Below are 14,613 nucleotides of genomic sequence, written 5' to 3' on the forward strand. Positions count from 1 at the left end.
TCCGCATCACAAGAAGCATGCTGGAGGCGCTCGTGCGCAAATGCGGTACACGTATAGCACCAGGATATGCAACGGCAGAACGTGGGAGACGACCACTGCGCCCAGAAAAGCAATTCTTGATTGCCTTGTGGTACCTAGCGAACCAAGAAGCATACATGCAGGGACAAATGCCAAAGTGGCAATTGGAATTGAGGGAGTTCTGAGTGGAAACTTTATCGGTATACTATACGTTTCCAGGTCTATCGCTGACAGATTCTGTGTGTCACTTTGGACGGCTCACGAAGCAGTACATCGTGTGTGCCGAGTACTTATGTGGGGGTCATGCAGGAGGAGAACCTAATAAGTTGGCCGAATGAAGCGCGTGCCCTTCAAATTGCTGTGGCCTTTGAAAGCACCTACTCCTTCCCAGGTACCAGGCCAAGCTTATGTAGTATGTGATAAGTCAGTGTATTTCTTTGCGTTTGTTTGCTGTCAAAGCTTGAATATGCTACAATGGGACAAATTGTTTGCAGGTACCACAGGATGCATTGACGGGACGGAGATACGGATCAAGGCCCCTACCTGGTGTCCTTCATCGTATATCAATAGGAAGGGGCATCATTCAGTCACTTTGCAAGCAGTATGTGACAACGAGATGAGATTCATCGACTGCTATGCCGGTGAAGCAGGTTCGGTGCATGATGCCGCAGTGTTTCGCCGTGCCCCACTCTCCTTGGAAATGAGAAAGGAAGGTGTATTTCCAGGAGGCACGCACATTTTAGGTGATGCAGCCTACCCCTTGCAGTCAAACTTACTTGTGCCATACAAGGATAATGGGCACCTAGCTGAGCACCAGGTGCTGTACAATGCAATACGTTCTAGCACACGGTGCACCATCAGCGAGCCTTTGCCCAACTAAAGGGACTGTTCAGACGCCTTAAAGGTACTGTAAAGCAGTAGACAAGCATGATATGCCGGTGATGTGACTAGAGACTTTGTTGCTTCTAAATACCATATGCGGAACCATACGACCGACAACGCGGTATAAGTATTTTTAATCTGCCATGAAAGATGCGGCGTAGCAGAGCCGTATATTAAAAGGGAGTCTGGCCATTAATGGGTCATGCCTATACCTGAAGCTCCACCCACTTTTTCAGCTTTCCGACCAATGAAGTCTTGAAATATGGGGCGCTATCAATCAGCCTATCCTCACTATTTGCCCCCCTATCCAACATGGGCAGCGCCATTTTGGGTGGCAAGTGGATTGGATGGGATTGAAATGGATACCTCTCGCAATCTGCAAAAGTAGTGGATTGTTGGTGCAGATTTGATAAGCGCCACCTAGGGAGCGTAAGGCACGTCGGGAATTGTCGTCTGCTTCCGTCGTTGTACCGCTGCCGGCAGAACCACCCGCTGGGACACATTCTGTTGTCGGTATGATTTTTAAACAAATCTACATGAATAGTTGGAATATAAGAGGCAAAAATGTTTATATCCATGAAATCCAGCTGTTAAATATAAGATGTACAGCACAGCGCCGTTTTTGTTATGATTTCGTTGTGATCGCCGTGTTCACTAGGCCTAACACCGGCGACAAAACGTATTATTTTCAGTTAGATATCGATGGATGAGCATAAGTTGAAACTGATTTCCGAGAAATTTATATTAGGATGTACATTTGAAGCGTAAAATCAGGTTAGTCTGTGAAAATTTTTTGTCACGAAATCCCCGCTTCATTGTGTTTGTATTCGTCGCCATTTTGGGTGGCAGTATGGTGTCATGGCGACCCCCTTGGTAAAAAGCAAACCAATCAGAGGAGCGAAACTGTGATTGACAGGTCGAGCCTCTTTTTGTGACTCCTCCCAATGGCCAGTCTCCCTTTTAATATACGGCTCTGCGGCGTAGTGGAGCGGTGCGACGCCTGGTGTCAAACAACCCCCTGTACAGCAGGCAACACTGAAAATTGGTATTACACACTATTACATCGGAACTTGGTTATTTTAGTAACCATATTATCAGTTTTCGTGTTTACCTATGCATTCTGAAACCCCTGTTAACAGTGTTTTTTGCGAAGTAACCCAGCGCTGGCCGCTGTTCGATGGAGGCTCTCCCTACTTCTCTGCTGCGCCTGCGCGCTCCTTCTGTTCACGGCCTCTTCCGAACGATGGTTCGCGGCCTCTTTCGAAACTCTCTCTCTGAGCCTTTGTGAACAAACAAGTCTCGTCGCAGTCTGGCTTCTTGAACGTCTGACACATTTTTTTTCAACGGCTCAGCATTTCATTTCAGTTCGCTTATCCGTTTATCCTCAGATGTGGATCGTTGTGTAAATTGCAGGGGCGGATTTTATGGTGGATTGTTATGTCGGGCCCAGTGTTATACGCATGCAATGTGGTTGCCGCCGTATGTGTCAGGAGTACGGATTCATTTCGAATACCTAGTGCAGTGTTGCTCGTAATATTTAATTGTAATTTTCTAATTAATCGCACCGTCGATTGGAATGAAACTTGCGCAGTCTTTGTCCTGGTGGCTTGGACTATCGAATAGCCACACTAAATGACATTTGATCTGTGCTGCTTTACAGTATGTGGATATGAATAATGTGAAATACATTCCAGTTGTCATCATCGGAAGGTGCGTGCTTCATAATCTTTGTGTGGACAATGGTGACATATTTGACTGTTCCTATGAAGCTGCGGTTGAGGACGCAGTAACCCATAGTGACGAAGGACGCTCTGAGGCTGCGGCTGTGAAGAGGGACAGCATTGCGAATGCCCTTGCTTTTCAAACGATGCAGTAACCTGTCACATATGTAGGATATTTTAATAAATATTAGCACGTACAAAGATGTCACATACGATCAAAGAGGTCTACAAATCTTTTTTTTTTTGGGGGGGGGGGCAGTGTCAAACCGCTTCATTTGAGCTTTGACAGCACCAAACAACGCCAGCCGATACATTTCTCTAGACCTGCGGCTGTGTTTCTTGGAACAGCCTTGGGACGCACTTAAAATTTGCATGACAATGCAACTATTTGTTGCACCAATCAAAGATACAAAATGCGTGCTTTTCTTACATTAAATTAATGCAACAGTGCTGTATGGATAGAAAAAAAAAACTTTTCGTAGTTTCATCAGCAAACAGACTTTTTAAGCACGATTTGTGTCGAAAGCCCTACGTAGACGACTTCAGAAAATCCTACAGCCGCTCTGAACTATGGGAATTTGCTGGTAACAAAGGAGGACAAGGTCTCCAAGATATTTCGGTTTCTTCTGTCTCTGCTAATTGTCCACGAAGTGCCAATGTCGGTGTTGTGAAAAGAGATATGATTGCAAATGCTCTCACTCAGCTTGAGAGATATTTTGCAAACAACGTTTAATTTCTGCTTTTACACGTCATGGCTAAATCTTTTCAACGAGTTCCTCGAACAGGTCGAGGAATCTGTCCATTCGTTTAATCTTTTCGGCATGGCGTACATCAGCATCACGCCGTGCCCTCTTTCTGCGTGCTCCATGCCTTGGCGTGACATTCACACTATTCTGTGATGAGGCATCGGCAGGCGGCTCTGAGGCTCCTTCCCGAGCATCAGGAGATGATGAGCCAAGCAATCTGCTGCAAGTGCTCAGCGGAAACACCTCCGATCGCTTTGCAAGTATAGTGTCCATGACCTAAAGATTTCAAACATGTACAAAGGCGAGCATATAAATGTACACAGCATTCATACACACATATTGCATGCTATAAAGGAATCCAGCTGGTGACTATACAGTTCATCACAGTGAGACCTGACCAACTATGTTGCTTGTCATTTATGAAATATCGTTACGTTGTGGTTTGTGTTATATTGGAGAAACAAAAGGATGATCGTATTAGAATCCTCCTCCAATACCTCGCGCCCGCGAAGCCGCCTGACTCAGCTGATTGATAAAAGAGATAGGGCGCAGGCTAACTGGTGCATGATGATGAAGGAAACGAATAACCGAGAGACACGGGACACGAAGACAAGCACAAGAGAGCAGCTGAGTAGATCCCTTTGCTTGTCACTATTGGAACAGGCTTGCCTAGCCGAGGCGCCTGTGGCGCCATCTCGTTGGTCACGCAAGAAATGCGCACGGCGCAAGCGCAGCAGGACTCTAATGCGCTAAGTTTGTAGGACATCGTGCATAAACTGTCACCTTCACAACTAAACATGTGTTGCAATTCTCTACGCAGTTTTAAAAAACATACCACATGTGCAACTTTACATTTAGAGCCAGCAGAAACATACAGCGGGCACGCTTATACCGTTTCCATTTTCGTTACAGCTATATTTTCGTTTCCCTTATCCGTTTCTGATACCGGCCTCTCGATTTCGTTTCTGTTACGTTTCCGTTACTGTTTCCGGTAATGGAACGGTTACAGAGCTGCGGGAGGACGGCCCTTCCGGCCCTCTCAGCACCCAGTTTTGCCCAAATGCTGCTTCGGTGTCACGCGTACACACTACACACGTAATTTTGCGTCGTTGGGATGCGCACATCTTGCAAGATACAAGTATATTTTAAAAATGTAGGAACATGTCTTCAGCCTTCAGTCACTCGGAGTCCGGCACGCCAGCTGGGCGCAACCTTCATCCAATGTCGCATTTATAAGCGGACGCTCTCAGAAGTAAATAATACTGCCATGGCCACGGTGAAACGAAAAACAAAAAAAGTACAAAATAAGTAACTAAAAATCGTAGGCTGTCACCCTCGTGCTATGGTGGAGTATAGTCATATGTTGATGTCATGGAGTTATGAGGACTGGGACGAGGTAAGCGAGGGATGCACCCTCGAGATTGCGCTTTCTTTCCATGCTCTCGTGTAGTATTTAGAGCATTACACGGAATGGAGTTATCAAAATACAAAACCAAAATAAGAAAAGTCACTCAAATGTCATCGCACAACAGGAATAGCCATTACCCGAATTCAATACCGGACGATAAATTAGTTTCCGTTTCTGTTTCCGGTAATGGAGGACCATGGTACGCGTTTCCGTTATCATTACTGTGGTGTCTCCACCTGTATCTCAGAGCGGAAGAAACTATGTCCGATCTCCTGTAAGCCTGTTCCCAAAAGAAGACTTCCTCGTCTTCCACTTTATTCACGTGCCCCCCATGATGTGGCTACATCATCTTCCTCTCACTACACCACATCTTCCCCCTTGTAAACCAACTGTTCTGTAACGGAATTAAACCCAAATAAACCCAACAAAAATCCCACACAAAATTCTAGTTCTTTCATGTAGCCTCGTAGCGCACCGGTGGTCGTCGATTCCTTGTACTGCGTCGAAGTGCAGGCAATGGTGAAGTCACTGGTGCAGATGTAAAGTCCAAGGGACGAGGCAGGGGCTCGGCTGGAGATTCCACGGAAAACCAAGGGTTCCATGTGCGATTCCTGACGCTGGATGCTGCCACAGGTGCAAATTTAGATGAATGCCAAACCTTCCCGTTCTCCAAAAGAAAGGACAAAGGGCCACGTCTAGCGATGATTTTCAGAGGAGGGCTGAATCGGAAAGTACCTTTCCGCTGGCGACGCGGATGACGGACACGCACATAGTCGCCTACAGCGTAATTTCTTGCATGGGACCGACGACGATTGTCTGTGTAGGCTTTCTGTTTCAACTGGCTCATCTTGACGCGTTCTTCAAGTACCGCACTCTGCGGTGTTGAGCTGTGGAGATGAGTTTGGTTATAACCCGCGATGTGTAGGCGTGTTCGAAAATTTCTTCCATGAAGTAGAACTGCTGGTGGCACTCCCGTGGTAGCATGCGGTGTTGCTCTGTATACTGTGAGGTACTCCAGAACCGCAGCAGAAATAGGCTTGCTCTCCAATGCGCATAGTTGAATGATGTTCTTCAAGACACCATTAAATCGTTCGACCAACCCGTTTGCTTGAGGGTAGTACAGTGATACGTTGGAATGCCTAATGCCACGCTGGTGCAGAAAATCCTTGAATTCTGTTGCAACAAATTGAGGACCATTGTCAGTAACGATTTCGTCCGGAAAGCCTTCTCTGCTGAATACGTGTTTAAGAAAGTTAGTAATCGCAGATGTTGTAACTGATGAAGCGAAAGCAATCTCAGGCCATTTGCTGTGGTAATCTACCAGTGTGATGGCGTACCTGCAATGAGCTGGTAAATGGTCGAAAGGTCCAACAATGTCGATAGCAAGTTTTGACCACGGTGCAGTTGGGAACGGGACTGGGTGCAGTGGTGGCACACTTGTTTTCGCGGATTTGTCAGCAGACTGACAAACGTTGCAAGAGCCGACGAGTTGTTCCACTCGTTTATCCATGCCAGGCCACCAGTACTGCTCTCGGAGCCTTTGTTTTGTGCGGACAATCCCAGGATGAGTCTCATGAGCGAGCTCCAGGAAACGGCTTGTCAACGCCATGGGCACAATCACACGATCACCTCGTAACAAAAGTTCGTTCATGACTGAAAGTTCTCCACGACATCGATAAAACGGAAGAATGTCTTCGGAGCGTGATCCTGAAGATGGCCACGAGTCATTCTTCACGTGCTGCATTACCTCTTGCAATATGGGATCGCTGCGTGTGGCGCTTTGTATCTCTTGCTTCGTTACTGCAGACACTATGCAAATTACTTCTTCCTCCGAAGTATCTTGCGCTGACAAGGGAAGTCTTGAAAGAGCATCGGCGACACAATTCTCGGCGCCTTTCTCGTATTGTACGGTGAAGTTGTAGTAGAACAAACGTGCAGACCACCTCGAAATGCGTAGAGGACGATGCCCTGAACCTTGCGAACCAAGCAGTGTAACCAAGGCCTTATGATCGGTGCATAGTGTAAATGGTCGACCCCACAGGTATATATGCCAGTATTCACATGCCCAAAGGCATGCCAGGGCTTCGCGTTCACCCACGGAGTATTTTCGTTCTTGTTCCGATAGTGTACGTGAACCAAATGCAACGGTTCGGAGCTGTGAGCCATCGTGCTGCTGAAGAACTGCACCCAACCCGTACGAGGAGGCATCAGTTGTAACGGTCACTGGAAGGGTAGGATTGAACATGGTGAGATTCGGGCAGGTCACCAAAAGCTTCTTCACTCGGTTGAAGCCCTGGTCAGCAGCAGCAGTCCAAGCAAAAGGCTGCTTTCCGCGTAGCAGCTCACGCATCGGCTCTACCACTTCGGCATAATGGGGTATGAACTTTGAATAATACCCAGCCAACCCGAGGAATGAGCGAAGCGACTTCAGGTCCTTTGGAGCTGGTGCCTTTTCAATGGCGGTAACTGCTGTCTGTTGCGGTAGTAATCCCGAAGAAGTGACTGTGTGACCCAAAAAAGGTAATTCACTGACATTAAACAGACATTTGTCGTTGAGTTTGAGTCCCTCGGAAGCAAGGCGTCGTAAAACGGCGCGGACGTTCTGCATGTGTTCTTCCTCCGTTCGGCCGTAAATGATGATATCATCAATGTAAAATAGTACTCCTTTGCAACCTTGTCATACCAGGGTCATCATGTGCTGAAAAGCGGACGGTGCGGAAGCAAGGCCAAAACACACTCGTTTGAAACGGAAAAGTCCTTCGTGTGTTATGAAAGCAGTCAAGTCGCGGCTGTCTGGGTGGAGTAGGACTTGGTGATATGCAGAAGCTAGATCAAGCTTCGTGAAGCGTTTGGCGCCAGACAAAGCGTTCAAGAGTTCCTCTGTGTGAGGAAGAGGAAAACAATCTGGAACTACTGCCTTGTTTGCCTCCCGAAGATCGACGCAAAGACGGATGTTGCCATTCTTTTTCTTGACAACAACGATCGGAGACACCCATTCAGATGCTGTTATCCTTTCAATAATATCATCCGCTTCTAATCGTCGAAGTTCCTCAGACACTTTCTCGCGTACAGTTTGGGGTAGACGTCGGAACTTCGACGTCACCGGCGCAACATTGTGACGCACTGTGACTCTGTGCACGTAGTTTCTTGCTAAACCAGGTCTGCCGTCGAAAAGTTGAAAGAATTCTTCTGTGAGCTCCGCTGGCAAAGGTGTTGAAGTTGTAGCTGTGTTGAAACATGAGAGTTGCATGCCGTCGATGTTTATTCCTAAGGACGTAAGTGCATCCAGACCCAAAAGTGAAGTGCCATCCTGCACAACGTAAAATACGAGGCACGTCGCCTTATCTTTGTAAGCTACTTGCGCTGGAAAGCATCCCAGTACTGGAATATGGCGTTTCGAGAAGTCCAGTAGGCGAACAGTTGCCGGCTGTAACGGATGCTGCGACGCAAACATGGAGTCGTACGTGTCATGGCACATAACTGACACTGAAGAACCTGTGTCGATCAAAAACTGCATGCGTCTGTCTTCAACGTTCAGCGTAACGTATATTCCAGTTTTCGTCTTCTCCCGGGTGTGAAGTTGTAGCACCGTTGGGTTTGTGTCGAAGATTTCTGCCTCTCCAGGCGACTGCGATGACGTCAATTGTCGAAGAGATTTTGTAGATCGGCATACAGGAGCAATGTCCTACCTTCCCGCAGGAGAAACATTTCTGGTTTCGTGCTTTACACGATGGCGAATTAGCGAGGTGAAAGGAAGACCCGCAACGATAGCAGTGAGATCCTGCTTGAGTGTGCGGTGGCTTCAACGGTCCAGTCTTCTGTCGGTTGCTGACGGATTTCTTCGTGCTTTTCTTGAAAAGACGTTGAACTGTATTTTCAGTAGTATTCGCGAACTCTCTTGCGTCTCGGTGAACTTGTTCCAGCTGGCGTGCAATCTGTACTGTTCTCGCCAAAGTAAGCGACGGTCCTTCCAGAAGTAGACGATCACGTAAGTGCGGAATGTTTGTAGACTCAACGATTTGGTCACGAATCATAAGATCCGAAGTCGATCCGAAATCGCAGGTATTTGCAAGTTTCCGAAGTGCAATGACAAAATCATCAAGAGATTCGCCGTATTGCTGGCCACGCTGGCGGAAACGATGACGTTCGGCGATAGGGTTAGCTGCAACTGCGTAGTGCAAATCCAACTTCTGCAGAGCACTATTGTACGCATCAGTTTGTGAAGAACCAGGAGCTTCTGAATCTGCTGAAGGCGAAGGTAGTAGGTCGAAAAGTCGTTGACCTTCAGTGCCTAAGCAATGATACAGGATTGCCGCCTTGCGGGCTACTGCTGCGGACTCAAAACCAGCGGCGAGCACGTAGTTTTCGAACGTCTTCCGCCATGACTGCCATGGCATTGCTGGCCTCCCAGGCGTGGACAGAAAGAAAGGCGGTGGAGGTAAACCAGACATGGTACGGCCGAGGTCAAGAGAAGTAGTATTAGGTTCTCACCAGGCTCGTCGCCAAAAATTAATGTGGTGTCTCCACCTGTATCTCAGAGCGGAAGAAACTATGTCCGATCTCCTGTTGTTGTTGCTCCTCAAGCGATCTCCTGTAAGCCTGTTCCCAAAAGAACACTTTCTTCTCTTCTTCTTCTTCCACCACTAGGAACAGTGGCCACCAGCCACTCTTCCTCGTCTTCCACTTTATTCACGTGCCCCCCATGATGTGGCTACATCATCTTCCTCTCACTACACCACAATTACCATCTCCAATTTCGGTAATATACCGTTTCTGTTACTATTATCGTTACCCTTCCCTGAATTTGGAACGCAGCCATAATAGAGATAAGTGGCTGGAAACGGAAACGAGATTGGGATGATCCACTATTCTCTTGAAGGGAGGGTCGGTACGCACAACGGATGCGTTCGCCGCACCGCATCGTTTATCTGAAGCATCCGTTGTCCGTACCAACACTGCCAACACCCCCTTCAACGGGATAGTGGATCATCCCAATCTCGTTTCCAGCTATCTATCTATCAGCGCCAGATGACACGCGCTCCGCTGTTCGAGACAACCACGGTAGCTGTGCGCGCGACGGGATTCTACTGCTGATCTGTACGTCATGACAGAAGAGAAATTTTCTTGCAAAACGTTCCTTGCATCGTTGAGGTAATCAATTCGCTTCGAATATAATACCCCTCCAGAATTAATCACGTGTTCTAGTAGGCACCATAATCTTGCATAATGTGCAATGTAAAAACCCCGAGACTAGGGAACACGAAGGGACAGACACAACACGAAGTCTCAAGAGAGACCTTTTTGAGACTTTGTGTTGTGTCTGTCCCTTCGTGTTCCCTAGTCTCGGGGTTTTTACATTATGCATCATCTTCACCAGCTCGCTTGCTTCCTAGCCATTTTTTCATTACCATAATCTTCACATGTTTGTAGCCGTGATGCAAGGGTCGTAAGCGACGATGGCATTGCAATTCCATCAGCAGAGAGCCTACAAGATGTCAAAGAAAACCTGCCAGTCCCGGGGACACCAGTAAAGTCGTCCGAGGCAAGCGTGACGGTAACATGTTCAGGCACGCTGCAGTGTGTGACTTACTGCAAAATTTGTTTTCGTTTTCATATATTGCAGAGACCAATCGCCACAAAAAGTGCGCTGTGTACGATATCGGACATTTTGAATATGAAAACACCTGAATTTCGACCGTGCGTGCCATGCTCAAAAACGAAGTATGTTCCATATGCTGTACGAGTGTGAAGTACCCACAGCGTCCACAACACATTTAAATTTCTTTGCATGCCAAAGACAAGTCCTAAGCGACGAAATGCCAGCAACTGGTGCTAGGAAGAAGTTGTATTCCTGTTTGGTGCCCAGCTGTTCTGCTAATGCAACAGAGGTAAAGACATTTATTTTATAATTTTTTCAAGCAACCAAGCTGTAGCATGAGACTAAAAGTCTTAAGCGTGAGATTACTTTCGCATCAGTAGATATTGATAGAACAAGGAGGCTTTACGATGGGTGTCCCTAGGATTCCTTCCAGGGGAGGGCAAAGAACAGTGAGGGCACTCTGATATGGAAGGATCAAGCTGGTGGCATTCTGGATAAAGATAACGGACGAGTGCAGAACCTTCATGCAGTGGCTGTGACGAAATGGTTCGGGCAATTCTGGCATAATTTGGACCATGATGACAGACATTAATAGCACTGATTTCGTGGCTCCTGGGACTGGCACTAGGACTCTTGCCAGCTGTGTTAGCATATGCATGTTCAAGCTGTCTTCAATCAGTTTCTGACGTCTAAAAATTGCAAACCTATACATACCTGTAGCCATACCTGTAGCCCTTTTCTACTGTATTGGACTAATTACTCGCAGATATCTTAGCAGGGCTTAATTCTACTAGTAGTACTTGGAGCGGTCTGATTGCATATACCTATCTCTGGTCTGGACTAAAGACATCACACACCGTGAACGTCGTTCACTGTGCCCCTTTTGTAGCTTACCTATTTCTTGTTTGTAAGGCTTATCCATCCAAAGTAAACTGCTAGTGTTCGATAACAAATACCATAAAGTTTAACAAACTTGTTTCTTCCCATAACTGTAGGGTCAGAGAGAAAAGAGCAGTGGAATTCCGAGTAATTTGTCTGTAAAGAAGGTACAGAAGGAGTATATTCCACCTCTTTTGAGAAAAATGTAAGTGATATCTTATGTACATTAGTCCCTGTTGTGCAAATATCACAAGACAGTGGCATTGACTAACATGAAGTAAGTATCAATTTGATTTGCTAGTTTTGTTCAGTGTAATAGAGCTGACATTTTTCAATTTGACACTGGTTGGGTTTACTCATTTTTCATTTTGATGTAACTAGACGCGAGAACCCATCAATGGTGAAGAATGCAATGCTTGACTTGCAATTATTACGTTCCTCTGAAGACGATGAGGAGTGTGAAGAGGATGCTGAAAATATAAGTACGCTTGCTATGAGACATTGTTACTGTATTTCTAGCATATGGGGTCTGTTAGTTATGTCGTGACTAGAGCCCGGATTTCTAGGCACGAAAGACCCTTGTTTTAGGCACCTATAGAAGGTGCTAAAAGTCCTGATTCAGGCACTAAAAATGGCATTTTAGGCACTATAAATTGATTTTTTTCATCTGTAGCACTGAAAGCACAAAAAAGAAGGTGGATAAACCGGTTTTATCCGCAAGAGCACTAGCGTAAATGGGACTTGTGACTGTCAAATTTTTTGCTGCACTAAATGCAAAACTTATTGATCCTAGTATGGTCACAAGGCTTCTAGCCATTGCCACCGGTTCCTCGACACTTCTCAGAAGGACTTGTCGTGGGCGGCATACTGGCGATATGTGAAACGGGCTTCGAGCATCGGATGCTTTAGTGTAACACTAAACTTTCTTGGTCCTCAATCTTTTTAAGCTTCGCCTTCTAGATTTCGTTTTCAGCATTACCACAAGGCTCGCAATGGTAGCAAATGTGGGGGATCAGGTCTGCTCACACTGGACGCAGTGTCACTTTCGCTCATGTACCTATGACCCTGACTGCCCACGAGGAGGGCAGCTTGCTAAGGTTGCCAAACTGTAGGGATTGTACTGGACCTGTACCTACCTTCGTACGTCATGCCCCCTCGTAGTCATTTTACCATGTGTCAAATTTGTGGAACAAAAAAAAAAGGAGAGAGAAAGAGAGCAAAAGAGATTAAAAAAGGGGCCTCTTCTAGACGAAAGCAGGCAATAGTGCTGAGTGTTCTGGATTGCGACAGAACACTTACCAGACATGCCTATATTTTTTAATAATGACCTACGAAAAACACAATGCTGGAATGGAGAGAAAGAATGAGGAAGCTCTGTACGAGCAGTCAACTTTCAATTCTCAGCTTACATTGCAATACCTTTGAGATACACGCTTCTTTCAAACGATCGATGGTTTCAAAAGGATGTGTGACATGATCCATGTCAATTTTGCCTGGACAACGGCATTTCTCCACCATTTTAGGGCCATAATAGGCAAAACAAAAGCAACTTTATAGGCATTTTTCGATGTTTAATCAGAGTTTTAGGCATCTATGCCAAAATAGGCACCAATGCCTTAATAGGCATTTGTAGGCACAATCAAATCTATACAGGATGTTCCCCCGCACTCAATTTGTGCTCCTGTATCAAAAAGGCACTATTAGAACCAAAAAAGAAAAAAGGCATTTGCCTGGGCTCTAGTCATGATCTACTGAATTACAGCAACCATTTGCATCCATCCTCAGTGCGGCAATTTGGTGGTGTTCTTTATTTCTAGGGCCCTGAACTTTATGCACAAACATCTTCCGAAATATGCATGCAAACATACGGCACAAAATGTCCAAATGTGCACAAAATATTGACATGTTATGACACCGGGAATGTTGCTCCTGAGGCTTTTGTGCACCTTGGAACTGTATAAATTTGCAAATTGTCTTTAAAAAAGTTCTACAAATGAAAATGCACATCCCTAATTTACAGTCGGAACATATACGTTCACGCATGCACACTTAGATATTCCTCGTTGGTCATTGCAGCACGCCACGATAACCATGCATAATGTAAAACCCCGAGACTAGGGAACACGAAGGGACAGACACAAAGTCTCAAACACAGCTGAAAATTTTACTTCACATACAAGTTGTTGTTGTTGTTATATGCACAAGAAATATATGCAAGAAATATATGCACACTAGTGGTGCCAGCCAAATCCACTGATTGCTTTGCACAGAGTAGCTCAGAAGCAGCGTACTAGCGTAGACATGCAGCGGATTAGCGTAGACGTGCAGACGAACACGGATTTTGGGCCAATGACCCCCCTCCCCTTTCCTTTTTTTTAATTTTTATAACCTCAGCAAACCAAAGGGAACGGCATACGTTCAAAGATTGGTTCAAATGAAGCCAGAGTATGACGAATATGGAACCAAATGGGGCCGAGATACGACATAATACGCAGCCGTCATATTATATGATGATCAGGGAGAAATATACCCCTTTTATGACACACAAAACGTTGTAGATTTGTGTCGTCGTGAAAGGTAATGTGTGGAGAACTGCTAGCGTATCCGTACAAACACAATAAAAATGCATTTTGCATGAACTCCAGGGCTCTAAGTATTTCTTTAATTGCTCGATCTTTGTACAACCAATGTCTGCCCCATGGGATGTGGGTTGTTGCCAAAGTTGTACATGGATTGTCATCATCATTTCGTACAGTTTCGTAAGTTTTCGTTCGTCAATTAATAGTTAATAATTGGGGGTTTACGTCGCGAGACAACTGAGATCATGAGCGACGCCACAGCGGTCGGTCTGTGGATTGCTTTTGCCCACCTGAGGGTTCTACAACGTGCGATGAAAGCTCACCACACGGCACCCCGTATTTAACGTCCCTCGCGAAAGAGGCATGCCTAAGCAACTTGTACCCTGCCACCAAGTTGCTGGCGTCTCGGCCGGGTTCGAACCCGCGATCTCGGGATCAGAAGGCGAACACGCTACCGACTGAGCCACCGAGGCCGGTTTTTCGTTCGTCAGAGAGTTCAAACTTCTGCAGTTTTGAAATACACATCCATTGCTGTCACCTGTTGCAACTATGCATCAGCTTCGGCTCGTTCACAATTCAAATTTAAAACAGTCTAGTCACGATTAAGATCCTGTGTGAGCCAATGCATAGCACCCCTAGCAGGTGGTGCAGGTGGGGTGCTACATAGAAGTTGCTAATTATGACATGGTCACTATAATGTAGTAGGCCGTGGTTACATAGTAGAAGAGTAATATGCTGCATGGGGCCAATTCGCAGAGAAATGTTAGAACTCAAGTATGCG

General features: G+C 46.0%; 3 protein-coding genes across 7 annotated transcripts in view; 2 read left to right on the forward strand and 1 right to left on the reverse strand.

Annotated features, from left to right (window-relative positions):
• The first annotated feature begins 321 nt into the window (after window positions 1-321).
• On the forward strand, window positions 322-898 carry LOC135398805 (putative nuclease HARBI1). The gene is made up of 2 exons (XM_064630321.1): window positions 322-409; window positions 513-898. Exons 1-2 carry the CDS (start codon window positions 322-324, stop codon window positions 896-898), a joined length of 474 nt encoding a protein of 157 aa, XP_064486391.1.
• A 6,554-nt stretch (window positions 899-7,452) lies between these two features.
• LOC135398947 (uncharacterized protein K02A2.6-like) lies at window positions 7,453-9,226 on the reverse strand. The gene is made up of 2 exons (XM_064630564.1): window positions 8,465-9,226; window positions 7,453-8,403 (listed from the first exon to the last, which is right to left on the reverse strand). The coding sequence occupies exons 1-2, from the start codon at window positions 9,224-9,226 to the stop codon at window positions 7,453-7,455; spliced, it is 1,713 nt and encodes a 570-aa protein (XP_064486634.1).
• A 7-nt stretch (window positions 9,227-9,233) lies between these two features.
• Window positions 9,234-14,613, forward strand: part of LOC135378314 (dual specificity protein kinase Ttk-like) — a 28,714-nt gene continuing 23,334 nt past the window's right edge. For 2 of the 5 annotated variants that reach the window (XR_010418323.1, XM_064611315.1), the window contains exons 1-7: window positions 9,234-9,534; window positions 9,783-9,926; window positions 10,206-10,329; window positions 10,399-10,496; window positions 10,573-10,663; window positions 11,370-11,458; window positions 11,635-11,735. Coding sequence is in view for 4 of the 5 variants with exons in the window: in XM_064611315.1 (XP_064467385.1) it covers window positions 9,880-9,926; window positions 10,206-10,329; window positions 10,399-10,496; window positions 10,573-10,663; window positions 11,370-11,458; window positions 11,635-11,735 (550 nt within the window). In the remaining variant the exon portion in view is untranslated. Of the gene's footprint in view, window positions 9,535-9,782; window positions 9,927-10,205; window positions 10,330-10,398; window positions 10,497-10,572; window positions 10,665-10,703; window positions 10,921-11,369; window positions 11,459-11,634; window positions 11,736-14,613 lie in introns of those variants that run through there. The other 3 variants (XM_064611316.1, XM_064611317.1, XM_064611318.1) reach the window with 3 other exon arrangements.

Source organism: Ornithodoros turicata, chromosome 1 (assembly GCF_037126465.1).
Source record: "Ornithodoros turicata isolate Travis chromosome 1, ASM3712646v1, whole genome shotgun sequence".
Classification (NCBI taxonomy): domain Eukaryota; kingdom Metazoa; phylum Arthropoda; class Arachnida; order Ixodida; family Argasidae; genus Ornithodoros; species Ornithodoros turicata.

What these genes read in the sequence shown, in the direction of transcription:
- LOC135398947 (XM_064630564.1), bottom strand. Translation starts at nt 9,226, where the DNA reads ATGTCTGGTTTACCTCCACCGCCTTTCTTTCTGTCCACGCCTGGGAGG. An exon ending in AATGTTTCTCCTGCGGGAAG is followed by an intron (nt 8,404 to 8,464) that starts GTAGGACATTGC and finishes ACGTCATCGCAG; the next exon opens with TCGCCTGGAGAGGCAGAAAT.
- LOC135398805 (XM_064630321.1), top strand. Translation starts at nt 322, where the DNA reads ATGCAGGAGGAGAACCTAATAAGTTGGCCGAATGAAGCGCGTGCCCTT. An exon ending in AAGCACCTACTCCTTCCCAG is followed by an intron (nt 410 to 512) that starts GTACCAGGCCAA and finishes AATTGTTTGCAG; the next exon opens with GTACCACAGGATGCATTGAC.